This window comes from Balaenoptera borealis (assembly GCF_965194805.1).
Source record: "Balaenoptera borealis genome assembly, chromosome: 10".
NCBI lineage: Eukaryota > Metazoa > Chordata > Mammalia > Artiodactyla > Balaenopteridae > Balaenoptera > Balaenoptera borealis.
Window position 1 is genome coordinate 90,963,780 of NC_138874.1, and position 27,822 is coordinate 90,991,601.

Below are 27,822 nucleotides of genomic sequence, written 5' to 3' on the forward strand. Positions count from 1 at the left end.
GCATATTCAATCTCCATCCATGAATCTCCCTCACTGCTGCCCGCCTCCTGCTTGAAAACAATGAAGGCTTTTTCCCAACGCTGGGCAGGGCCTCGGTATCAGCCTCACTTTAACTTCAGGGTCATTAATTCCCTGATTATTGAAGGAGAAGAGAGGGTTGCAGCATCAGTTCCAAAGGCACCCCCCCATGTGATCAGGCCCTGGTTGGGGTGGGGTGGGGGGCAGCCAGGGTGAGGTGAGGTGTTGCTTCAGAATAGCAGAGGGGTGGGAGGGAGGAAGTGGGGAGCCAACTGGACTGGGGGGAAGGAAGCCAGGAGGAGGGGAGAAGAAGGCAGTCATTACTGCATACCTCTGTTGTGTTGTTATTGCAAATTAAAAGTAGCATGTTCCACTCCGCAGCTATCTTTGGGGAGGGAGGGGCACCGAGGGAGGTGGGGGATCTTATCATTGCTTCTTCAGCAGACCAGCCGTGGTGTCACCGTGTGAGGTGACATTTGAATTTACAATTCCGCTGAGAAAAGCCATTAATTCACAAATTAACATTTCTCCCTCTCCCTCTCTCTTTAACACTCTCTCCCTCTCTCACATGGATGTGCAAGCAATTGAAAAGACAAAGGAAATAGCCTTAAGGAAGAGACTTTACTGCTAGTCTGTCTGTGCTGAGATTGCTCCCCCTGCTTCCAGATAGATAAACCAATTACCTGAGCAGCTCTGCTCCTGGCCGCCCGCGATCACCTCCTTTTGTAGGCTGCCTCCATGGCTGGATTACACTCGGTGTATCTCATTAATGTAAACCAGGCATGCCCTGGTCACCGGGCTCTCTTCTCTGCTCTCCTTCTGGAGGGGCTGCGGGAGGAGTGCTGGTGTCAGAAAAGGCAGGCAGGGAGGACCCTGGGAAAGAGGAGAGGCCGCCGCTGGCCAGCTGCCAGGCCCTGGGACTCTGGGTGCTCGAGGCCCAGGCCTTCGGTCCTGGAGGAGGCTGCTGGGGGGGGGTGGTCTGCAGGGGAGCGCTCCTTGGCAGGTTTGCATGCGTGGACATTTAGAGGCAGAGGCAAGAGCCAGAGCCTGACTCTCTGGGGCCCACAGCGCCTGTTCTCTGTGGCCTTTTGGTCCAGGAGCCGGGGGCTGGCAGAAGCAGAGAGGGATCTGAGCGCTCCCTGCATGGGAAGAGCTTAGGGAAGTTTCGCTGAGTCCACATCATTTTAGTGGGACAGGATGCAGCCTGAAGGAGCTGGGAGGGGTGCAGAGGAGGGCCCAGAAGGCAAGGTGAGGTTGTGCTATGTTGGGTAAACAAAAGGAGGTTGCACTGATTCCTTAACCTAAACCCAGCACTCGGGCACAGTTATGTCTGTTTGCCACTCAGTCCCTACACACACACTCCCAGCCATCCAACTCCTTTCTTAGAGAAGACCCATCCAGGAGCGTGGGCCCGGGCTGCTGTGCTCTCAGACCTCTGGAGTGAGCTTACATCGTGGGCAGGTTGTCGCAGAGTCTTTTCTGCTTTTACTCTCCTCCAAGCCCCAGCCAGGCACTGCATGAAGACAGTATATTGGCAGAGGGAAGCCAAGCAGAGTTTGAGTTTCTGTAAGGAAAGTACCTCTGTGGGTTATTGCTAGAATTATATGATTTCACACACACTACGTACTACCAAGCACAGGTCACAGACTCTGAACCTAAGGAGGCAGGTTCTATGAATGTCCAGAAACAAAATCTGCATAGAGGTAGTCATCTGTCTAGACAAGCACCCAACTTTAACTGTATTAACAAAGCTCAACCTATGTTCATTTTCCGACAAATATTCAAACCCTGGCTACTGTCCGCTCCAGCCCAAGAGTGAACTAAGGTTCAAAGGTCAGCATTTGCTAAGACACACACACACCCAAAATCCACTGCTGAACACACATTCATTGTTATGAGTATATCTTCCTAGTAACGTGGGAAATTAGACCGTTCATAGCTGAGGGGGGAATTTTTCTATCTTAGTTGGATCGCATACTTGAGCCTGACTCTCAGGGTGATGTTGGCTACGAGCCTGTTGGACACCAACCACGTCATTATACAGAGTGAGGTTTAAAGGTTTTATTGAGACCTTTACCTTGCGCCCTGTGCACACTCGGACTTACTTTTTTCTGTAGAGAGATAGCAGGGTTTAGCCATGGCTGTGTGTAGCTGACATAGGTGTGTGAATTTGTACCTAAATCCCTGCGTTTATATCAGAGACTGCAGCCAAGTCATTAACCGCCTTAGTTTCCCAGCCAGTTCATGCTGTTGTGGATAAAGAGTTATACTTGGTTGTCTGAGGAAGGATGTTGAGATTTAGCACAAAAGAGTATATTTTTTTCGAAAAGTGCCAAAAAGGCAGAATGGATGGGTTGACCCCGCTCCCCAGGAGAGGAGGTACAGACTTGCAGTGGAGGGGCTGTGTGTGACCCTCCACCACTGGAAATCGGGGTGGGAATAGCAATAACTTTCTCAGCAGAGGCCTTGGGTCCTCCCCACCCCCACATCTGTGCGCTCCTGTGCACGTGTATGCACACCCACCGTGTCAGAATACATCTTCAACCCCTTGTCTTCCACTTGGCAACTACCTTCCAGCCCTGCAGATAGGTATCGTCCTCCTTCTCCCACAGGCAAGGGCACCAGGAGAGAAATCCGGGCAGGGGCCTGGAGGACCCCTCAGAAAAAGGGTTGGGGAGAAGGTAAGCTGGGGAGACCCAGGAGTGCCGCCTGCCAGAGGAATGGGTCCCAGCAGCCTCCCGACCATTGCTGGCTGCACAAGAGGGGCTCCAGAGCCCAGGGAAGGGCCCCTCCCTTGCTTGCCTTCCTCAGGGCCCCGGTGGCCAGTAGGGCTCTCCGGGACCCTCCCCATTCTCCCCCGTGGGGGTGGAAAGGCCAGGAGGGTTGGGGGAGGGCTGGGAGACGGATCACGAGCCTCAGAGCCGAGTAGTTGCAGCACAGCCAGTAATTCAAACCATCCTGACCCTTCGGTGAACTCAAACCTGCTGACCTTGACAGCACCAGACAAGGGAGGCCTCACAGACCTCAACCTGCATGGAGGCCTCGCCTTCTCTCCCTCCCTGCCTTGGAGCCCGTATCCCAGCCTCCAGGTGGCTCTTCATTTGGCCATCCGAGCGAAATGTCAGCATCCCTCCCTCCCTGAGGTGCCCGCCGGCCTGCCTCAAAGCACCCTTTGTGCTCATCTCCGCTGGAGGCAAGCGTGTGGACATCTCACAGGGGTCTTTCCAGGGCTGGGCTGAGGCTTCCTCCTTCAGACGGAGCTTTTACACCTTGCCCACCCATCCTCCTCCTGCCCAGGCTTCATCTTTTTCAAGAGCACTGGCTATACGGTGTGTGTGTATGTGTGTGTGTGTGTGTGTGTGTGTGTGTGTGTGTGTGTGGTGTCCGGGTGCACACAAGGGCAGGGATAAAATGTGATCGAGACAGAGCAGACAAGGGGAGGGAAGAAAAGCAGGAGGAAAGCAGCCCCAGGAACCTGCATTAAAGTAAATGCAGTTTATGAAGTTTATGCTCTCCTGGGGAGAGCTGGAGCCCATCCAACAGCCTCTTGGAGCCTGCCAGACAGCTCCCGAAGCAGAAAGTGCAGGCAGGAGTGCGAGCAAGCCGGTGGCAGAGGGAGAGATGCACACACACACACACACACACACACACACACACACACACACAGTCTCTCTTTCTCTCTCTGTCACTAGCTCACACAGATCTGCAAAGCCTGGGATGGAGGGATGCAGATGAGTGTTTGGTAGAAGGGACCCTGGGAGCTTCCCTTCCCTCTTCCCTCCCCACCCCCATCTCCATCTCCTTTGCAGTGTGGACCACTGGGGCAACCAGCCTGTGGAAGCTGCTCTGGGAAAAGGGCAGTGCAGGTGGTCTTGAGGTCTAGGTAGGAAAAGGGACCAGAATGTGGTCTCCCAAGAACCTGCCTTTTTTCTGATGCTGGGGATCCATCTTTCTCTGGCACCTTGGTCTAGACCAATCAGGTACCCCACAGCTACTGAAGACAGCCCTTAAGAAGAAACTTAAGGAGTCTCTTAAGGAAAAACAATCAGAGACAGTATTTTTTCTGGGAATTCAGAGGAAATAAATAGTTGACCAGGTTAGGATATGGGAGCTCTCAGAAGGACTTATAAACAAGGCGGAGTAACTGCCTTTCTAGACTCTTCTGCATGTGCACAAGCACATGGGTTCATGTGTGTGTTCACTAATAATACGTAAGTGGGCCAGAATCCTTGACTTCAGACAAAAGGAGAGTGTGAAGAAAGATGACTGGAAAGGGAAGTATGTAGCAAAGCCTTCTCTGTGCCCAGGGCAAGGTGGCAACATCCAGTCTCCTGCCCCGGTGCTTCCATGACACGCCTGAGCTGGGGACGGGCAGTGGGGAGAAGCCTACCTCCCACCTTTTCCTGAGAACTCCGTGTCCCTATTCAGGTTCTTCCAGGAGCTGGGACAGAGGAGGAAAACAGAAGTAGAGTCATCTGAAGGCAGAGAGTCAAGCAGGAGAGGGTACAAGGGAAGGGGAAGGATGGCTGGAAATTGATTGTGGAGGATGCTCTGGGAAGCCAGGAGACACAAGGCCTGGAGGGAGGCAGAGACTGCCCAGGGATGGCTTTTGCCCTTTCTCTCCTCTTTTCTCTCTTCCTCCCTCCCTCCTTCCCTCCCTCCCCCTCCTCATCCCTCCCCTCTTCCCTCCACACATCTTTATTGGTTCCAGTAATAGTGTTGATTTGCATGTCAGGCAAAGCTTTGCTACACACACAAAAAGAAAACCCCAGCCGTGGCGATGTGGCAGTGTCAGCTCTCGCTGTTGTTCGACAGTGTAAAATTAAATTAATAAAGCCCCCAACACAGGAAAACATAACAGGAAATTAATGGCCTTTACTGTCGCTCTGATGCAGTCATTTGCAACCCTGCTTTCCGCACCAAAGACTTCATAAATGCAAGCAGTTTCTCTAAACAAGCATACTTAGAGCGGCCTGGTATGTAATTTTTCGCCTTGCTTGTGTCCTTTGAGCTAACAAAGGCCCCTTCCCTTCTGGCTCCAGAGAGGTTTCTAACTCGTTCTGGCCCCAGCTGGAGCCCGGCCCCAGGCAGAAGGCCCCAGCCCCTCCTGAGAGCCCAGACAGGGCTGAAGGAGGACTCAGGTCCCATTCAGACAGACCCTCGGCTAGCCCTCCTTCCCCGCCAGCGGCCAGCGCGCCCAGAGCCCCAGCGTCTGCCTGCAGGCCAGCAGGAAGGCTCAGCGTATGCTCTCAGCCAGGAAGGTTGATCACCCTGGGGAGTTCACCCAAACCCACCCAATGCTCACCCCTCCCCTTCCTCTGTGCGGCGGTCCTCTCTCTCCCACTACCTGTTTGTTCCCCTTCCTCCATCTGTCCCTGCTCACCGTCCTTCTACTTCTTCACATAGGGGTCACCACCACCACGCTGGCAGCACGTTGGCAGTGGGTGCCCATGACCCACTTTTCTACAGGTAACTGGGGGCTAACTTATTCAAAACGGGTGTAGTGCCAGTATGGATATAATTCTCTGGGGTTCTAGGTCTCCCATATATCCCTCTTCTCCCCTGGTTGGTTAGAAAATACGAGGGCCCTAAATGATCATTCAGGCCATCTCTCTGTGCTTGGGCTGATTTCCCATAAACCATTTCAGAGAGCTGAGAGTCTGTGGTTTTGCTTCAGTGTGTAAACAGGTGGGATACTGAGAAAACTTAACACTGACCTCTCTGGGGATCTTTGTGGGCCCAAGTTCCCCCTGTGTTAGGATGTGTAAGAGGAGCAAATAACCAGGTTGTGGATCTCACGGAACTTACAGTCTGTGGAGAGGCAGGGCTATCCCAAATCAGACAATAAGCTTTTCTTTTTTTTTTTTTAAATTAATTTATTTATTTTTGGCTGTGTTGGGTCTTCATTTCTGTGCGAGGGCTTTCTCTAGTTGCGGCGAGCGGGGGCCACTCTTCATCGCGGTGTGCGGGCCTCTCACTATCGTGGCCTCTCTTGTTGCGGAGCACAGGCTCCAGACGCGCAGGCTCAGTCGTTGTGGCTCACGGGCCCAGTTGCTCCGCGGCATGTGGGATCTTCCCAGACCAGGGCTGGAACCCGTGTCCCCTGCATTGGCAGGCGGATTCTCAACCGCTGCACCACCAGGGAAGCCCGACAATAAGCTTTTAATTGAATGCTGAACCAGGTGGCTGAGTGTTCAGTAGGAATCCAGGGAAGTGGCTAGACGAGCAGGCAGGAAATGGGACTTGAAGCTGGAAATGGCTGAGATTTGGAGAGGCTGTCTCCAGGGCTATCTCCCCTATGGAGGGAGGCCAGTGGCTGGGCTAAGAGTGGTGACAAGACAGAGTCAGATTCTTAAAGGTCATCTGGTTTTGTCTGCCACTCACATGGAACTCTCCCCTCTAGCAGTTCTGTTTGACGGGTCACAGCCCCTGCCTGGACACAGGACATAGATGGACAGTTGTCATTGTCAGCAGCACTGCCTTTATACTGAGTCAGTGTGGTGTTGAAGGAAGAGGATGGGACTTGGAATCCCAATGTCTGGATTGGGCTCCATCTCCTCTCCTTGCTTGCTCTGGGACCTCTGGCTGATTACATAATCTCTCCAAATCTGTTTCCTCATCTTTAAAATAAGATAACAACATTTGCCACATAGAGTGGTGGTAAAGATCTCCACGCAACAGCCCCTCTTTTCTCCCTCCCTCCCTCCCTTCCATTCATTCCACCTGATTTACTGAGCACCTAACACCGGGCTGAGCCCTGGGTGGATTTCAGTTTCTCACATGGTGTGGTCCCTATGCTTGTGGAAGGCCCTTCACCATCCTGGTTACCCATCTCTGAATTCATTCTTGACAGTTAAAGTCCTTCTTAAATGAACAGTAAACTCTAGAGACAGTCTAGCCAAAGCCAAGGACAGTAGAACGCTTGCCATTCTCCACCTGGAGATTCTACATCCATAATGTAGCCTAAGATTACATTCGATTTTTTAGCAGCCGTGTCAGACTCAAACTCATATTGAGTTCGTGGTCAACTAAAACCTTGAGATCTTTTTCACATCAATTGCTATCAAGCCAGGTCTACCCCATTCTGCACTTGTGCAATTGATTTTTTTAAACCTAAGCATAGGGCATTCCATTTATCCCTGTTGAATTTCATCTTGTTGGTTTGGGCTCTTAATTCCACCCAATTAAGATCATAAGGATGTCTTCTATGTCATCATCCAAGTAGTTTTTTTTTCTTGTTTGTCTGACATCTCCTACTCGTTTTTTTAATTTATTTTTATTTATTTTACTTTATTTTTTATTTTATTTTTTTAATATTTGGCTGCATCAGGTCTTAGTTGCAGCACGCAGGATCTTTGTTGCTGCGTGGGGGATCTTTCATTTCCATGCGCGGGCTCTTCGTTGCAGTGCGTGGGTTTCTCTCTAGTTGTGGCACACAGGCTCCAGAGCATGTGGGCTCTGTAGTTGAGGCACGCGGGCTCAGTAGTTGGGGCCCATGGGCTTAGTTGCCCTGCGGCATGAGGGATCTTAATTCCCCAACTAGGGATCGAACCCATGTCCCCTGCATTAGAAGGCGGATTCTTTACCACCAGACCACCAGGGAAGTCCCCCAAGTAGTTTTTGTTAAGAGTTATTTTCCTTTAAAATAAAGGAAAGCCACATGGCCCACCAGTGGAGACGTCCCTCCTGGTTGCTTTAGGGACCATTGAGCCCAACAGCCATCAGCCATTTCACTGTTCTTCATCTTGTCCATAAAGTTTGGAAGACTCTCTGTGAAATTCTCTGTTACCAATTCACTATACCCACAGTGTTTCCTTAATCAATCAATTTAAAAAATCCAATATAAGTTGATGAGAAAATTGAATGTCTGCTATGGATAAAGCATAGCAGGACTGATTTACAAAGGTAAATAGGAAGGACACAGTCCTTGACCTCAAGAAGCTTCTAATCTAGTAGGGAGATAGATGTGCACACCATTACACAAGCAGAATGTGATAGATCTATGATCATGGTATAAAGTGCTATGATAAATGTAAAGAAGGGGGGGCAGTTGCTTCCCATCAGGGCAATTGAGGAAGTCTTTGTAGGGATGGCATTTGATCTAAGCACTGATAACTAGTTAATGTGCTACCACTTATTCTTGGGGAGTGCGTGCAGACTCCACAGTATTACCATTTTCTTTTCTAATACCCACAAATTAACTGCATGATAATTTCTTCTAAAAGATTTCCAGACCCTAATATTAAATGTATTAGACTGTTGTCTGCATAAGCTTACCTTTCTCCGCTTTTCACGATGGCACTGGTTTTGTCACTGTGTTGCCCTTTCATTGTGACCACTCAAGGATTATCAACAAAAACTTTAGGATGCTATCTACCTCCCCCCAACCACCACCCCACTTCACCTGAGTTCTGATATACGAATTATCTGGGCCTGGGTGAGGTAACTCAATTGAAATGGTTAAGAGTTACCTGCCTGGCCTCCTCCTGACCTGGGCAACTCCTCCTGGTCCCATTTTGAAGATTCTTTTCTTTGATGGAGAAGACCAGGTCAAGCCAGGGGTTGAGAAGTTCTGCCTTCTCTCTCAGTAATGCATCCTTTCCTGAGCACTGAGCTTAAGCTTGCCTGCCTTTTTGTTCTTTCTCCAGACGTAGCTACCAAGGCCCTTTTTTGTTGTTTCAGCTTGTTCTGAGCTTTTGTCTTCCTGACAGGCTCCTGCTACTCTCATATCCATCCCTGGTTATGGTCCCCTCCTTCCATCTGTTGTGTGTGTCCTTTATAAGAGGAAAAAAAATAACTTTTGTCTGATAATAAGTGTAATGTATGCTCACTGTAAAAATATTTGGAAGATACAGTAAATTTTTTAAAAAATCACCCATAATCTCATCACCAAGAGAATTTTGGTGATGAGATTTAGAATTTTGGCATATTCTTTACAGTCTTTTTTCCCCCCTGTGTATACATAATTATATATATATATATATAATTTTTATCAAAATTGGAATGATACTGTATATACAGCTTGTGTCTCGCTTTTTTCACTTAACATTATATAGGACCATTTTCACATACCATTAAATATTCTTTGAAAACATGATTTTTTAATGGCTGCATAATCTTCCACTGTTCCATGTACATGTCCTTTTAAAATCTAGGCTCATCATATTTTAAAGCTTATTCATGTGCAACAACAATGATTTCCCTTAAATGCCCTCTCTTTCCACCCTTCCCCCACTCCCACTCCCACTCCCTTTACTTTGTCAGGTTGATTATTTGAGCTTGTAGCAGCAGAATTTCATTTTTAGAGCATCCTGTCCTCATGGAATTATATTCCCTTCTAGAATCTCTTGCCATGGGATCACACAACCATTCTTTCCCTCAACACATAGCAGTTTGCTTTTCTCAAGTCAGATTCTGTGCAATGCCCCCTTCTTTTGCTACTGTCACCTCTAGACATGGGTGCTTTCTCCCCAGATCCCCAACACTTCCCTTTTATCAGTTTTTTCTTTCTTGGTCAGAATTAAGCAGCCTGGAGTAGCAGAAAAGGGCACGAGTCTGAGAACCTCTGTTTGTATCCTAACGATGACTAGCTGTGTGACATGGGGAAATTACTCAACCTTTCTGAGCCTCTTTTTTCTTTTTAAATCTCTAAGAGGGAACGGATTAAATTATCTCCATGATACTTTCTAGCTATAAAATGTGATAACACTGAATCCAGAGTGGCAATGTCCTACACTGCTTCTGTTTCCTTCTAAAAGGTAAACTGCAAGGCAAGTAAAGAATGGATCGATCTTTGCTTTTGGAATTCTATGCAACAAATCAGCCAACAGTTTTTACCACCTACTATGTGTCAGACCCTGGGCTAAGTTTACATAAATGAAAAAGATGGGTCCCTGCCTTTAAAATAGTCACAGTTTAGTGAAGAAAACAAACATTAAAAAATAACGACATGGGAATTCCTTGGCGGTCCAGTGGTTAGGACCCTGTGCTCTCACAAGCCGTGCCATGTGGCCAAAAAAATAATGATAATAGTAACTACGATACATATAGATTCTAAACTTGGCTTTGCCACTTACTGGCTGGAATAAGTACTTCGGGGCGAGTTACCTAGCCTGTCTAGCCCTTGGTTTCTCCAGATTATGAGCTCAACTGCCCGAGGCACATTGCCTGGGTTTGCATCTGACCGCTCCATCACGTGTTAGCTCTGTAACCTCAGGAAAGTTCCTGAACCTCTTCACTTCCATTTCCTCACCTACAAAATGGGGATAATAATAGGAGCTTCCTGCTTAAGTTCTGGTGAAAATTAAATGAGTTAATATATGTAAAATTCTTAGGTGAGTGCCCAATATATAGTAAGCACTTAATGTTAGCTGCTGTTATTGTAAGGATTGAATCAGTGGATTATGTTAGGCATAGTGTCTGGTACCATAATAGGAGCTGGATCGATTTTAGTTATTATTATTATTTCTACAATAGCAGTTTGGATAGATGTCTGCTGGAACACAGAGAAAAGAGAAGTGAATACTGCTGAGGTAGGAGCTAGCAACCCTCTGGTGTTCATCAGAGGAAAGTCAGTCCAGAAAAGCTCGAGGGACTTGGCCAAGGTCACATAGCAAGTGAGGGACAAAACTAGGATTTCAACCCAGCAGATGATACTCCTAGTTCAGTATTACATTAGGGCCACTAATGTAGTTAGTGTCCCCAGAGGCACATGGGTGTAAATGGGCCCAGTAAGACGGAGGTCAGGCAGGCAGGTAGCCACGCCCCTGCCTTCCACCCTATCGTGAACTCATGGAGTGTTTAGAAGCAGGGCTTGGTCAAGGTTAGCAGGTTCTCCAGGGCTGGAAGGCTGGGCAGAAGCTGGTCTTGCTCAGAGCCAAAGCTTTGGGGCAGGTTTCCAAGGACTTCTTCATGCCCTCCTCTTGAGCGTGGCTTGGGGTGACTGGCCAGGGCAGTCCCACGGATCGTCCGGTATAAGGACAGGAGACCATGGGGAATGTCATCCCACCTCCTTAGACAGACAGTGTTTGCTTGCATCAGCTTCTTCCCAGCTCATGGCTCCCCCATTTCCGCCTCTCTCCTCCTTCTCCTGTCTCCTGCCCTTCTCTCCTCACCCCCTCATGCTCCTTCCTTTTCCTTTCTCCTTCCCACTCCCCTCTGCCCCCTCCCCTCCCCGTTTTGTTAATCCTCGCTCTTCTCCCAGCCGGGAAAGCAGCCCCATTCCTCAGCCTCCCTACCTCTCTCCCCGTTCTCAATCAGATGGGAGGCCAGGGTGGCAGCCCAGACCTCGCGGTCCTGCGCCACTGTGGGGGTGGGGCCGGAGCGACACAGGCGGGCTGCGCTGAATGACAAGCGGGGATATTGATCGCATTCTGAACTCAGCCCAGCCGATAGAAGGTAATTAATGACTCCATTTGCCTCAGCACCAAGGAGAACAATTGAGTTTGAAACTGCAACAACTGGCAGCTGGGGAGACTAGGGGCGGCCTGGGAGTGAACCCCTCAGAGGAGGAAGGTGGCGTTAGAGGAGCTAAGACAGGGAGAGGGGGCAGAGGCCACTGGTCAGACTGGGATGCAGCAAAGAGCTCCCACCCGGATCAGCGCCCCGACCCCTCCGGCTCCCTGAAGCCCCCTAGAGGCTGAGGTCCATCACCTACTGTCCCCACTTCCTCCACACATTTCTCTTTTCTTCCTGTATCATTTTTCCAGGTCATTTTTGGTCTACAGGGGAAATGAGACTGACTTTCCCTGAGATTGCTTCTTGTTAGCTGTGTGAAACACGCACATGTTTTGCACTCTCCCTCAGCTTGTTTCTTCGTTTGTAACATTGGATTAATGGTAGCTCTTCTGCAAGTGTTATGTGGGAATTAGAGATAATGTGTAATAAAGCACCTGGAGCCTGCCTAGTACATAGTTAGTGCTCAGTACATGACAGTGATGATGATCTTTGACAGGGAAGGCAAATTTGATAGAGTGGAGAGGGCTTTGGAGTCAGACATTCCTGAGTTCAAATCCAGCCTTTGGCTACTTTCTAGTTGGATGATGTTCAACAAATAATTTTGCCTCTCATCTGAAAGATAAGAATGATAGTAAATACCTCGTAAAAAGTGAATGGATTTAAAGAGTGTATGTGGAAGCCCTAATATTGTCAGTTTCCCCGTAGATGGGTAGATGTGTGTATTTGGGCTTGGAAAACTGAAGTTAATATAGTTCTTTGCTATACTTTAAAAGAATTCCTCTCAAATGCCTAATTCCTACTTCTTGGGGTTTGGTGGGCAGCCCCTATTCCTTCCACTTTGATTTTAATGAGCCTTGGTGCTTTCTGACCAAGGAAATGGCACTGTTTCATTCTCTCTATTACCATCACCCCCACCTACCTTTTGGTCAGCACACAAGAATTTCTCTTGTCCCTTGCAGGGACTGCTTTGGAGATTCAGGTACAGTGTCAACACACAAGGAAGACAGAACACTTCTGTTTTGTCCCTTGTCTCTAGCCCTCATCCCTAATACGTGGTGTTCAGTGCCTGTCCCCCTCCCCAAGCTGCTGAGACCTCACCGGCCAGCCCTATTCATGATTGGCTGGCAAGAGGGTTCTGGCCTGGGGTCAGAGGGGTGGGAGGTAGGGCTCTGCTCCAGGGTGGCCCAGAAACCGATGGGGAGTGACAAGGTTAAGTGAATGAGGAAATCACATCTTTTTGTTGAGGAGTAAAAGCCATTTTTATTAATGATTCTAGAAGTGGTATGTGCTTCTTGTACAAAGCCTGGATCATATAGAAAAACGTAGATGAGAAGAAAAGAATTTGCTCATGATCAGGGAGTAATCACTGTTACCCTGTGGGTGGCTCTCCTTCCAGTCAAGGTGATCTTTGGTTTTACAATTCTCTTCTTTTGCACAGAGATCAGGGCCCCACTGCTGGATCCCAGGCTCAGCACATGGGCTGGGCAGGCAGCTGCGGCTCCTCATTGCTGCTCAGGCTGCAACTGTCCGCGGGCATCTTCCCTGTGCCAGGCTCCCTGGTAGATATGCCCTTGACCTAGCCACTTACCTTCATTTATGCTGCACTTCATTTACTCTGAGCCTCAGTTTCCTCACCAGTAAAAAGGGGATTATAATCCCTACCTACCTTGGAGAGCAGTTAGGAAGCCCAAATAACATAAGGTCTATGAAAGCTTTTGTTAACTGTAAGCAAATATGAAGTGGTCAGAGGAGAAGACAATACGAACCTTTGTTCCCTTTGAAAGAATAATCTACGTCAAAGTTTTAACTCAGCAGTTTGTTTAATTTAATTAATGTATTTATATCCTGCTTCATTCCGAAAAGGACTTATGGTAGCTCACTCTCCTTCAGAGACGCTACGGCTCATGCCATAGTGGACAAAGCACCTGGAATGGGCTCCAGTTCTGAGGGTCCTACTACTCAGTTGTGTGACCTTGGACTGGTCACCTCCCCTCCCCCACCTCACCACCCACCCTGCTAGTTTTCATTACCTTAAAATGAGGAGTTTGGACCAGGTGTCCCCTCATCATTCTGGGCAGTCTGGGCTCGGCCAGCTCAGGGGCCATAGGCGGTAGCCTCAGTGTAGGGAGGGTGCAAAGTAGAAAAGGGGGGATGCTGGGAGGGATGCAGTGTCCTGGATGGGGCCAAGTGGCCCTCAGCTGGGTCCCGTGGGTTTGGCACCCGGGCAGCAGAGTGAAATGATGTGGAGAGCAGGCTCTGGAGTCACACAGACCTGAATTCAAATCCCGACTGTCATTTACCAGCTGCATGGCCTTGGATAAGCTGCTTAACCTCTCTTTGCCTCAGTTTCCTTATCTTTAAAATAGGTATTATCACAGCACCTACCTCGCAGGGTTGTTGGGAGGATTAAATGGCATGTAACAAGCTCACAGTACTGTGAGCTGCTAATGGATGGTGGCTGGGCAGGGGACAGCAGAACAGGACTGAATCCTCCACATATGGGACCAACGAGCACAGGGTATCTTCCTTGCTCTGGGAGGTCTTACTAAACCTTCGCAACCACATTTTCCAACCTCAATCTGAAAATGTGGCCTGAGAGTGGGAAAGAATATTGGAAATCAGAACTGCTCCGGAAAGTCCGGGACATGCGGCATCATACTCCAGCCCTCCTCTTGGAGCCCTGACAAGGGATGGGCTGGTTTTCCCGTCAAGGTGAAGGCTGAGGGCTTGCTCTGTCATTTAGGAAAGGCCTTCCCTGGAACCAAAAATGAGCAGATAGACCCACTTTATCCCACTATTTGCGACCAGGGCCGTGGTGTGGTGAGTCCAACATAGGGGCCATCTCTGGGCCCAGTTCTCAAGCAGCCTCTGCCAGCTGCCTTGGATGGCAGTTCTGCAGCTCCAAGGTTAAGTTTCACTCTTAACTGGGAACACGGTGTGCTCTGTCCTTGGGTAGAAGTACCATAGGTGGGCAGGAAGGTGTTAGTGAGAGTGGGAAGGGCCTCTGTGGACCAGAGTCAATGCTGCTGGAAGCTAGCAAGCAGCGGGGCAGGTGAAAAAGGGGCATGAGTCTACCCAGGGGCCTGTCGTGGGTCTTCCCATATCCTCTGACAGCTAAGGATGTGTGGGACTTGCCTGACAAGTAACTGGGTGTCCTGGGATGCTAAGCCAGCCAGGTGGCTGGTCCAGAGGCCTTCTGCCAGGGGTCTGGCTTTGAATGCTACCCAGGAGAGCCTCGTTCATTCATTCATTCATTCACTCATTCATCCATTGAGTATCAACTCTGTGCCCAGCTCCATGCCTGGCACTGGATCTACAGAGATGCACCGGTCATGGTTCCTGCCCACAGGGGACTCCCAGCCTGGCTCCTTGGCACAAGGGGGTGGGTGCTATCTCATTACTTTCCTTGCTGCTCACTCTGCGGCCCAGATCAGGAGTTGCTTCTGCCTCTTCCTCCATGTTAGCCCAGCTCTGCCAGAGAGCCCTTCAGTGCCTGGGCCTGGCAGTGTCTCATAGCCCAGCTCCATCCCTCTCCCTTGCTGCCACCTCTGAGACTCTACCTTAGGAAGCCCCACCTGAGCCCTCTCTCTCCATATCCTGAGGAGGTCCCTGCAAGTGGGTGGTACTGACAACAGCTTTGTTTTCTCTTCCTTTTCGATTCTCTTCTTTTTTCAATGTTCTTTTTTCTTTTCTGCTCTTCCTCTACTCTCTTCTCCTTTCCTCCTCCACCCTCTACCCTCCAACCCCACCTCCATCCACGCCCCGGGCTACCCTCCTCACTGGATACACAGGCTTCCTGGAAAGCAGAACCAGCTGGGTTATTCCTTTAGCAAGGGCTCTCAGCCCAGACTGTGCTTCCTGAGGCGTCTGGTGTAGGAAGCTTCTTCCCTTTCTTCCTCTCTCTCTTTCTGCCCTGCCTCTGCCTCTGGGCTTCCTTCTTCCCTGAGCTTCTCCTCCTTGGACCTCTGAGCCCAGGCTTCTCCCGGCCTCCTTCCCTCACTCCCTTCCCGCCCTTCCTCCTTGCCTTCACTCTTCCCTTCCTTCTCTAGCTGAGGGAAGGGCACCACCCTGGCCTCTGAGGAGAGCCTGGGAGAGCCTGTGGGCCCTCTGGCTGATTTGGGGGACACTGCCTCCCTGTCCCCCACCAGTAATGCCACTGCCCTCTCCCTGCCCCTGTGGCTGTCCTCCCTGTTCCCCAGAACTTTCTTTGTGCTCCTTCACCATTCATCATGACTGCTGCCTTTCCCACCTCCCTATCACCTTCCTTCTCCTTTGAGGAGTTTCCTCAAGCCTCCTGCAGCCTCCCTTGGCGGTTCTCTCCTGCTTGCATCAGACTAGTTTGCTTTTCTGCTCCTCTAGCACCTTCTGTCTCTTCCTTGCCCCACCCTCTTCCCTCTCCTCTTCCTCCCTTTCCCCAGACCCTCGGCCACCTCTTCCAGTAGCAGCCATCCTTTTGCCTTTCCTTCCTCCCTCCCCCTTTCCATCGCTGCCTCTGTAACCTGTTTTATCACCAGGGCCTGAGTATACAAAAAATAAATAAATAAATAAAAAGGTCAGTGAGTGGAGGGAGCAGCAATAACCCCTAAAACAGTACTATCAGTGGAACATGATTGATCAATTGAATTCCATAGCGGCTGAAAAATGTGGGATTAAGTAGTGTATTATACGCACAATGAGTTGAGGCATGATGTTCATTTCAAGTTCATTTCACCGGCCTCTGCCACCAGATCAGGCAATCAATAGGGGCAGCAGATATCATATATCACCTCTCTGCGGGCTGGGGAGAGAGCACCATAATCTCTCGCAAATTTAGAGTGACAGATTTGTCAAGATCTGAAGGGCCCCTGAATAAATGAAGGAAAAGAGACTCCTCCAGCCAGTGACCTGAGGACAAAGCTTCAGTTCAGCCCCTACACACACACACACACACACACACACACACACACACACACACGGGCTGGGCCAAGCCACACACAGGCACATACACAGATTTACACAGAGGCATAGTATGAGTCTCACCACACATATGCACACACCCATGCACATAACATGTGAGCCCATGTTCACAGACAAATGCATTTTACTTCCCAGGACTCATTGGTGACACTGCAGTAACCACACACAAAGACACTTGCTGTCTCCCTCTGCTCTGACAGAAGTGCTTCCCAAAAAGGTAGGAGGACTCCAGCAAGAGAGAATTAGACACAATAAAACATGTAAATAGCCCCAAGGGGTAGCATTAAGATGATGGCACATCCTTGAAAGAGAAGCAGGCACAGAAGAAACATGGGGGGACGTGGGCTCACACTCCCCATGCAGTCACACACGTACACATGCGCCTTTTCAGAAAGGCTCTTGGACTGTCACTTACACATACCCAGACATTTATTTATCTGGATGTTTATTCGTGTAGAAATGCATGTATACAGAAAATACACAAAAGGGAAAAATAAATATGTCACACCCTAACTCATACAGAGAGATGCATACACTGCCTCTAAGACAGAAAATCATTCCAGAATCTTACACAGAAAAAAACACAACAACCAAGTTTTGTGGCCTTAGGAACATAGGGAACATAGAAATATCATCAAGGCTGTCCTTGTGTCTGTCTGTCCACCTCAGACATGATCCTGGTCTCCATTCTCTCTCTCTCTCTCTCACACACACACACACACACACACACCCCCCACACACACACCCTTTCTTTGCTCTCCCACCCCCTCCAGGATCGAGTGAAGACAGGAAGTCCCATTAGGAAAGCAGACCCCCTTGCTCCATCTGGGAGGCCAGCAAGAGAGGATGGCTGCAGGTTGAGGTTAATCAATATGTAATATTTTCTATGCTCTCCTGAATGATACTGTACGGTGTTACTGTATATAATGCAATATTGATTATATCATATCGTATAATCACCTATAAACTGATATATATAACAGTCCCAGAGGAACACCCTGGGGCCTACAGCATGGGCTGGCCCCAGGCCCAAGGCTCCCCAGCTGGTCTTGGGCTAGGGAAGCCAAGGAGTGGCCAAGCTGTGGCTGGGAGGACCCAGCTTTGGGCCTGGGGAGTTGCAGGGTGGAGGGTCACGGAGTGTGGGCACAGCAGGTACTTGGCCCGCTGTGAACTCTGAAAACCCCAGTGGACCGGGATAGAGGGCAGGTCCAGGGAGGGAGGGGTAGCAGAGTGGTGGGAGGCCTGGGGAGAGCAGTACACAGACAGGACTGGCCTGCAGCCCCAGGGAACGGGCACTTTGTGGCACCACCGTGGCTTTTCATACATGGGGCAAGTCTCAGCTCCCTGTAGAGACTGCAGGAGGAACCAGGCGGCCAAGGAGCTGGCCTCTGGCGGAGCCTAGCCAGAGTCCAGGTCAGGGATGAGCTGAGGAGGGTGTCCCGGGCACAGCAGCATCTACAGGGACCCTGTCTTCAGTCTCTGCCCAAGTTGCATTTCATGACTCACGTGCCACCTGCTGTCCTCCTGCTCCAGTCTCAGGCCTGGCCCAACGCAAGCAGAGTGCCTCAGCTGGGCCCTGAATCCCTCCTCCCTCGGTGGTGAAGTTAATTACTTCACCCAGTCTCCATGTTACACTCAGCCTCGGAGATTTGATGATTTTCCACCCTTGGAGTCAGTGGAACTGAAATTCATCTCAGAGCCGAGTTCAATTCTCCACAGGCTCGGTAATGCTGGCCCGAGACACCCAGCTCCTCCCCCAGGCCGATCCGGGCCGGGGGACAGAAGGGGTTCAGGGGAGACATGCCCTGGGGAGATGGCCCCTGGGAATCCCTCTGGCTCCACCACCTCTGCCTAGTCCTTCCCACGCCCCCGAGTTGTGACAGCTTCCCTTTCTCTTCCCAGGACATTCAGGGGCTCTGGCTCTCTCAGCCAGGTCTCTGAGGCATGGCCAGCCCCTGGGCCAGCCCCTCCAGCCTGAAAACTGGGAGTAAGGGGTCCCAGCAGGGGTGCAAAGCCCTGGGGGCCGAGCCAGGTGCCCATCCCCTTTGCCCACTGTGTGCCTCTGTTGACCTGCACTCATGCCCCGAGTGTCCCTGTGTCCTCCAGATGTGTCTGAGGGCTCAGTCCCCAATGGAGATTCCCAGAGTGGCGTGGACAGTTTGCGGAAGCACTTGCGAGCCGACACCTTCACCCAGCAGCAGCTGGAAGCTTTGGATCGGGTCTTTGAGCGTCCTTCCTACCCTGACGTCTTCCAGGCATCAGAGCACATCAAATCAGAGCAGGTGAGGAAGGAGCTTTCTGCCTGCAGAAGTGGAAAGGGACTGGGCAGAGCAAGGCCTCCGGAGGACGTGCACACGTGGGTCAGCCACACGCACACCCAGCATCGTGTGTGCTGCCTTTGGGTGCGCCGTGTGAACACGGTCATACAGGGACATTATAGCAGAGTTAAGAAAATTGTGGTAGTATATGGTAGTTAGAAAGGGTGAGTTCTGGGAGCGAGTATGGCCGTAGGTAAATCTTATCCCCTTTCAGTTTCAGTTCTATCCTGTTTCCCCGTCTGTAGAATGAAGGGCTTGGACAGATGATCTGACAGGTCGTTTCCAGCCCTGCCATTCTGTGCTTCTGGCATAGAGTACTCAGGAACATCCCTTGCCTAAATGCCCCTAGGGTCCTACAGACAGTCTGAGTAAGCCTGGGGCGTCAGGAGGTGAGCCCGCTGTGCCTGCCTCCTGACAGCCTACCCCTCAGACCCAATACTTCCCACAGATGAAGAGCAACCCGGAACACACAGCGTGGGATGCAGCCCACACACCAGCACATTACACAGCGTAGAAACACTTCTCCTAACTGCTCCCATTCACCTGTGTACACGTGTTCACAGACCACCGCCACCCACCTGCTTGCTGCCCACCCGTCGCCCAGCCCACAGGACTCATAGCACAGCCCATCAGCCAGTAGGTGTGCACGCCCCACAGACCACCAGCTCAACGCACTTCCACGCCCGCCTCCACCCACACACCAGGACAGCCCACTGTGCACACACCCATTCCCCTCCCACTACAGCCCAGGCCAGGCCCACGGCCTCAGCACAGCACAGCCTGCCATGTGTGCACACTCGGGCACACACCCGCACGCACACACACCAGCGCAGCGGCAGACTGCACAGCACAGTTCCACTCCAGGACTCCAACAGCTCCCAGCCATTCGCCTTTCTCCCCGCCCGTCCTTTTATCCCGTAAGCTGTTTGTCTTCATAAAACAAAAATCAAAAGTCTTTTTAAGGTGCCCTGAGCCATAAACCAACAAAGGAGGAGCCGGCCGAGGCGGGCGGCTTGGTGCACCCTCCCCGAGTCCCCGGCTGTATTACAATGAATAACCTTTATTTACTTTCATTAGACTATTAAACACCAGCACAGTCATTTTTCCCCCTGAAACTCGGAGCAGGGCCCATAAAGCAAATCCGAAGCCTAATTGAGTTCATTTTAATTTCTCTCCGATCACAGCGAATTACTCTGGTGATAAATCAGGGGGCAGCTTCACCCCCAGTAGAAGGCCTAATTTGCAGCTAATTACAAAACTGATTTCTACAGGAAGATCAATACGAGAAGGAATTGGAAATGACGAGGCAATCCTGTCCAGCCAGGGAGGGGAGGGGGCCCTCTGGGGGGGCCAGGAAGCGGAAGGGAAAAAAAACGGACCTGAAAGAGCAGAAAATCAGTTTTAATTTAACGTAATATTAATCAGAGCAACTTTTCCTGCTTCGTGCGGGCTCCTGGTCAGCCCAGCTCTGGGGTCTGGCTTGGCGGTGGCTGCAATAAAAAGGCAATTACCCGAGTGTTTCAGGCAGGACACCCTTTCAGAGTCAATGACTGGCCCCCTCCCACCCTTCTGTTAGCCATGTGGACTCTCCCCCTCCCCAATTTCATACCCCAGTGCACAGGCAGAGAGCGAGGGGCCCGTGAGGCAGTCTTTGTTTGTTTTTTAAAAAGGGGCGCCAGCACCCGGTCAGCCAGCCCAGCAGTGCCAGGCTCAAGGCCCCACTAGGCCCTTCCCCCAGCTACTGCCTCTGCCATCATGTCAGGGTTCGCCCCTCCTCCCCAAGATTCCCTACCCCGGGGGACCTTAAAACACCGCTTGCCTCTCAGCAGGGGGATTCCCACTGCTAAACCCCGCCCTTGGGGCTTCTTAGACAAGAGAGATGCTACAGAGATGTAAAGGGTGCTGGGATACCCGCCGAGAATGTACAGGCTGCACCTCAGCTTGCCAGAGTCAGGTCTGCCCCCACCCACACACAACTCTCCATCATCCATCGAGCCCGCCCCTCCCACACTCCCCGCCCTCTGCCTGGCCATCTCCTTCCACCCCATCTGGGAGGGCTCCCCGTTCCTCCTCCCCATCTGCACACCAAGCCTTCTTTCTGCATGTGTACGTCAATAGTGAGCTGTCTCTTTTCTCTCTCCTCCCAGGGGAACGAGTACTCCCTCCCAGCCTTGACCCCTGGGCTTGATGAAGTCAAGTCGAGTCTATCTGCATCCACCAACCCGGAGCTGGGCAGCAACGTGTCGGGCACGCAGACATACCCGGTTGTGACCGGTAAGGGGGCTTCCAGGAGGGTGGGAAACTGCTTTCAGTGGGGGGCGCCTCAGCCCATGCCATCTGGGGCCCAGCGTGACAAGTGGGCTCGCTGCCATGATCTCTGTAGAGAGAGTGAGTCTCCCAAAACCAGGGTGCTTCCTGAACAGATGTGTGCAGATGTGGGAGAAAAAGCCGTGGTCAGGGTCTCTGTACGCTTCAGCCTGGAAAGGTCAAAGCCAGGAGGGGCTAGGGCTGGTTCTTTCTGCCCATCCTGTTGCCTCTTTCGTTGCCTCTTTTCTTGCCTCCACCAAGGTGGCCGGAATTATGAGCCTCTTGTTAGGATGTGTGCAGGAGAATGAGGGCAAATAGGCCGGGCTGGCAAGAGTGGAGCATGAGTGCCCAGTGTCGAGTCTCCACACTCCTGTGTCCCCAAGGCTCCTGGGGGACCTGCTTTCCTCTCCTCTGGGCAGCCTGGTGTGTCAAAGCTGTGGCTTTGGGCTTCAGAGCGTGGCATCTGGCTATGTGGTTATAGGTAAGCTCAATTATTTCAACCCTTCTCCAGCTTCCCAGAGAAATCACTAAGACGAAGGCTTGATTTCAAGGCCAGGCAGGGTCCGGACTGTCCCTCAGTCAAAATGCAGGGGGAGGGGGCACCCAATCCAGGTGCTGGCATGGATGAGGGAGGAGTAGCAGAGGCAGCTAGAGGGGAAGAAGGCTGAGGTGCAGCGCAGTGTAGAGCCCAGCTGATGAAGCTCCAGGCCACAGAGCTGAGGGCTGTGGAAGGCGCCTGGCACTGCAGAAGGGTTTCCGGGCCAGGAAAGTGCCCAAGTGGGAGAGACACACATTGAGGTGTTATTAAAATTCACCTAATTATTCTGGAGACACTAAAGCCAATGTGCCGTTTGTTCCTTGGGAGACAGAATGATTGAGAAGGGTCTTGGTGGCGATTGGGAGACACTGAGGCGTTACCTGCCGACAAGGCGAGCGGAGGTGGCCTGGGGACGTGGCAGCAGCCAGCGTCACCAAAGACAGGGAGCGGGCATGGCCCCACTGGAGGACAGCGCACTGGTTCTGACTTGGAGCTGTTCTGAGCACGGCTCAGGTCTGAGATGGGCTGCGAGTGGCCACCTGGCCTCCACCTGGGGGGCTTGGGAGAGCCCTGTTGTTAGCTTTCCCAGATTCTCCCTAAGGGGTGTCCTGGTACAGCTGTTTCCGGCCTGGACAGAGTCGAGCTCTTTGGCTAGGCAATCAGAGGTTGAGTTCTGGAAGTGTCGGAGACCTAGATGGGCTTTTGGGAGTGACAACATAAGCTGGGTCAGGATACAGCCTATGATCAACTGGCCCTCGGCAAGAACCCTCCATAGCCCAGTTCGGAAGCTCTCTGAGCTGTGGGTATTCTGACCCAAGAAAGAGTGATGGTCCAGCCCAGGCCATGTTTCTCCTGATCTGCTGAGAGTCACAGTGGTCACTTCCCAAAAGTGGCCCACCCCAGGCAGCAGCAAAACAGAGCCCAGGAGACTTTTCTCTAACCCCAGCTGTGCTTCCCTGGGCCCAGGGCCACAGTCTAGAAGGCAGAGGCTTCCTGGGGTGGAGAGAAGGATCTTTGGGGTAGGGTTCCTGCAGCAGGAGAACTCAGGCTGGTGCAGAAAAGTGCCTCCACCTTGAGCATCCCCCGCCCGCCTCCCCCCCATGGCCCTGGAACGGTCCCAGCTCAGCCTGGGAACATCTCCGGCTGATCCATCTGGATCCAAGTGTGAGGAAAGTTCATTTCAGACCCAGCTTGACATTCCCAGGTGGCAAGTTAGCACTAACATCTCAATCTGTATGCGACATTTCAATCAAGCCAGGAGTAACAAAAGCAGAACCATTAACATTCGGAGCTGTTCACCAGTGGTAATGACAGGGAAACTCGCTCAGAAACTGGAAATTACCAAAAAGAGAGAAGTGTGTGGAGAAGTGGGGGAGGGGTGGTGGGAGGGGGGAGGGGCAGGGAATGATTTTTCTACATTTAGGCCAAGATCCAATGTTTGGATTAATGGTGCCATTACCCGAGAAAGGGCTACAGATTATGCTCATTCTTAAAATGTTTTTGCTGGCAATTAAATGGCTGCAGTTATTGATCTTTGTTGATTTTATGTCCTCCTAATTTGCATAATCTATTAAAGATGAATGATTCATGATGTGTTTATTATGGGGATGAACAGAATTTGCTGGAGGTACTGTCAAGGTGAGAAACAGGGCAGTGCCCAGAGGCTTCATGGATCTTCTCAGGAATGGGTCCAGCACATTAGCCTTCGGGCCAGGAGTTTGCGGGTAGCGGTGAGCAGTGATGTAGAGAGCAGACCAGAGAGGTGGATTTCGGGTGAGATTTTCTAGAAAGATGTTGGCATCTAGAACTGGGCTCCAAGAATAGCTGAGATACGGGAGGGGCTTTTGGTGTATTTGTAAAAATTGTCCTCCAAGATTCTTTAAGAGCTTATTTGGTTGGAGAGTATGAAGGGCTTTGGTGGAGGAGGAAAAGGGGCGGCATTTTCCGGCAGGTGATTCTGACCAGGTATGTGCTACAGGTGAGAGAGCAGGAGGGCATCCTGTGGCCACAGCCTGGCTTGAGTGTGCCAAGATGTTCAAGGAGCCCTCTTCATCCCCCACATCCTAAACCCCCAGCTCATCTTCTTCCCCAGGGACAGGCAGCTGAGGCTGCAAACCTTTGGGAATGAGTCCTGAGGAAACCAGCCCAGGAAGCCCTAGCCCAACCTGAAGAGCCGACCTTATTGATATTCCTGCCACCTCCTGGCACTGGAGGCTGATTTCAAACTTCACCAGCCGCTTGATGCAGCTGTTCCACAAGGTCAGGACTGAGAGGAGAGAGGAGCCTGGACTATTGTGTAGAGGGGAGAGTGGGGCCCAGTGGGCCAGGACACAGCTAATCACTTTGCAGGCAAGGGTGGCTGCCAGAGGCCGGGGCTCGGCCCCAAAGCGTCCCCTCCCCACCTCCTCTCATGGAACCAAGGAGAGAGACTGATTTTTCTGAGTAGTGTTTGCAAGTTGTGCCGAGATTTTAATTTCACTGCATCACAACTCAGCAAGCTGCCAAGTCAAGCTGGTTATTTAAATTTATCACCCACTTTCCCTTCCGCCGCTGGGCTGCTCTAGCTCAGCAACATCTCTTCTCTCCAGCCCACTGCTCTAGGCTGCTGGTCTGGAACGGAGCCGAGTCTCTCCTAAGTGATAAGGAAAAAGGGACCAACTAGATGAGAGAGTGGGTGGGGGGCACTCTGGCCCCAGGCTTCCTCAGGTTATCTGGCTGTGGCTGGTACCTTCTGTCTCCTTCTTACCCTTCCAAAGGACCCCACAGTGGGCTGCCATCAACCCCTCAGTGGTCCCGCAGGCCTCTGGGTCAGGGCCTCTTCACTGAGGACTCTGACTCCAGCTGTGTGCTGGTGCCTTCAAGTCGCCTGTCACTGGTAGAAAAGAGCCCCCCTTCCTCATAGCCTCCTCACCTTGACTCCTCCCTTCCTGTGCCTGGCCAGCTCTGCAGCCATAGAGGGGACCTTGGCAGTGATGTTGATCTGGGAGAATAAGATGAATACTAGGAGTCCCAAAGTCACTTGGAGATGCTTCTGAGAATTCTGAGAGTCCCTTCGCCTGGCGAAAATCCACCCTGATAATGAGAGCGGGTTCCCTGCCCTGGAGCCCAAATGGAACGAGACAGTGCTGGAGGAAGTCGGGGATCATACAGTGGTTCTCCATGCTCACTCTAGAAGCCGAGGGATGCACCAGGCCCCAGAGCTGCTGCACCAAGTGAGCAGGCTTCACTGGCCTCTGGTGAGGCTCACTGCCGAGCACTGGGAGAGCTTTGTGCAAGCGTAGTCCTCGCCATCCTCATTTTAGTCCCGGAGGGGTTATAGAGGAATGAGATTGATATCTAGAAACAAGGCAGGCTAAACTCACCAAAACACAGCTGAATAAATATAACAATGAGAATTGCTACCACACAACCAAACCTCACCCTCTGGTGCAAGAAACAGAGGGAGACCCAAAGCCAGAGCAGCGTGAGAGGCTGCTGGCATCACACTGGAGGCAGACCCTAATTGGGGGAGGCTGGGCTTGTAACACACCGGACAGAAAAGATGACCTTGGGCCCCAAAGAAGCAGGAAACTAGAAGTCAGCATTCCCCTGAGTAAAGCCAGAGACGGAGCAGGACAACGCTATCTATGCACGGGAAACACACAAACTCATCCCAGGGGCTCAGGAAAGCAAGGGAGGGAAAATAACATCTCCATGAGAAATGGAGACCCCAAGCCTGACCCTGAGTCCAAATTTATACCATGAGGATGTGGCAGGAACCCCCAGCTAAGAACTTACATAAAAATTTGTCTAGGATAGTAACCCACTCGGAAACCCCAGCAGGAACAAGGGCAAACCTTCCTTGCAGAGACATTCTACAATCCAGGGCACATGGGACTCCCACAGAAAAAAAAAAATCCATCACTAAAGATGAGCTCACTATAAAAAATTACACACCTCATATGAATACAAACTATCATGAGGGAGAGTTAGCAGAAGCAATATACAGGACAGTTAATACCCCTAAGAACTAGAGATAATAGAACAATCCAAAAACAACTATAATGTAAGCATGTTTAACATTCTAAAAAAGATAAAAAAGAAGTATGTTTTGTGTTAATCACAGATCTTGATCCCACATCCCCTTCCCCACCACTGCTCAGCAAATTGTCAGATAATGGAGATCTTAAAGGGCAAAGAAGACACCTATAGCGCATTGTTTTGGGACTCAGAGGCATGGAAAGAGAGGAGCCCCAGGCAGCCCTGAAAGTAGAGCCTGTCCCCTGCTTATCCAGGTTCCCGGACTGCTAAGTCTCAGCAGAGAGTCTTCCCTTTTCTTTGGAAAAATGTCTATGAACATTGGAGCACTGTAACAGGGACAGTCCATTCCTCCCTCGTGGGGGGAAAAAAAAAGCCTTGTCAGCTTCCCCATCCTGGTGCGGAGAAGGTGGTTTTATTCAAGAGCTTGGGAGAAACTTCTCTTGATGCCCGGAGACTGCAGCTCTGCCGGAATCTGTAGCTAAGATCCGGGAGGAGATGTGGATGCATCCTAAGAGGGAAGTGCCCACGGTGGGGAGAGAGAGTAGAAGATGGGGGTCTCCTGGAAGCTGGCAAATTTGAGCAGAGGTGGAGGAAGCCAGTAAGGCAAAGTTCAAAGAAAAGCAGGGGCTGGCCCCCGGGGCCTAGAGAGAGTAGTATGGGCTCGGCTTCTGAGAAAGGGTTGCAGACTCTTAGAAGTTCAGACTCCTTACCCACATCTAGGATGGTTAGTGAAGTGGCCTTTTAGCAGATAGAGGTGTGGACCCTGGGAAACCCTCCTCCTCCTGCTCCAGGAGTCCTGAGGACCTCTAGGAAGTGCCTCTTTCCTGTAGTTAACAACCCCCTTCCAATGCGACTGCATTTCCCTCCATAAAACAAACAGCTTAGCCCTTGGCCAGCCCCTTGGGGGAGGAGAGGGCAATAAAGGCTGAGAAATGTTTCTGAAGGAGGCTGGGAGTCTCCTAGCCTTGTCTGTCAGCTCAAAGCCCCTGATTAGCTGAGGAATTTAGGGCACAGACATCAGAGTTCCTCGCCAACCTTGAAAGGAGAGGGCTAGGGCAACTTCAGACACACGGCAAGTCGGAGAGCCTGTCGCTGTGGAGGCCAAACCAAGCCAGAGGGCTTCTCCTCAGCTGAGAAGGCCCACGGGGAAGAGGCTAGCCTCCTCCAAACATCCCTGAGGCCTCCAGCCACATCCCCAAGGACCTCCAGCTCCCAGACCTCAGCTCTGATTTAATTACAGGGGCATTTCCATAGCAATGAGACATTGACAGATAATGTGGGTGCCCTGGGTCTGCAGCCTAGAGAGTCACTGGATCAGGGCTCTTTCCCTTACTTCTTTATCCAGTCCACCCTAGAGGGAAAAGATATTGCAAAGAAATGACATTAATTTACTCTAGGACTGGGAGAATCAGGTCAAATTTGAATAGAATAAAAGCTGTGCCACCACAATCTCCAGCCCCAGTTCCACACCCATGTCTGTGCCCACCAGCCATCCCAGCAGTGACGGGCTTCCCTCCCCAGCAGGGTGCCTTGGGCAGAAGCACGTGAGGCTGCTAATGGAGCTACGGAGGGAAGGAGAGGCATGAGCAGGAGGAAGGTATGAAGGGTTCCCGGGCATCTTAGCAAAGATGTAGTTCTATGGTCTTCTAAGCTGAGCTCAGCTTTGGCCCATTACCTTGGGCCTTACTTCTTGACTCCTTCCTTCATCTCCTCCCTCTGTCCACGAGACCCAAAGGCTGAGCACGCCAAATGGACTGTGCTTGGCCCCCCACGGCATGGTCTCACTAATTCATTTAGAGATCAAGGAGAGAGGACAGTTTGAATCTGAATCAAAATATTTTTGAGAAATCAACGAGCTTTATTTCAAATGCATGTAGTAGCCAACTACAAAAAAGTGTTGCCTAGTAGAAAACACTGGGCACTGTTTTCATGGATAGCTGGGTTATAGGGAACCTTTCTGCTGCTGTAGATATTTAGAGATGCTTGGGGTGTCCCAAAGGAGAGTTCTCCAAAGGGGGGGATCCCCCAGTACTAAGCCTGTTTACTCCATTATTCGGCACTTTCTAAGAAGAAAAGGTTGGCTAAGTAAAAGTGAAGTCAGCCAACCCAGCCTTCTCTGGATGACCAGAAACCCTAAAGAGGGGTGTCCCAGTGAATGTTACAGGTATGTATTGGGACCAAGGGCTCAGAAATGTCCTGGTGGCCTCA

The 27,822-nt window shown here is 51.1% G+C and overlaps 1 protein-coding gene across 13 annotated transcripts in view; it reads left to right on the forward strand.

Moving 5' to 3' along the window:
- Positions 1-27,822, forward strand: part of PAX2 (paired box 2) — a 94,581-nt gene that overhangs the window by 54,343 nt on the left and 12,416 nt on the right. For all 13 annotated transcript variants that reach the window (XM_082408133.1, XM_082408134.1, XM_082408123.1 and 10 more), the window contains 2 exons: positions 18,538-18,713; positions 20,897-21,023. In XM_082408133.1, the coding sequence (XP_082264259.1) occupies positions 18,538-18,713; positions 20,897-21,023 (303 nt within the window). The remainder of the gene's footprint in view (positions 1-18,537; positions 18,714-20,896; positions 21,024-27,822) is intronic.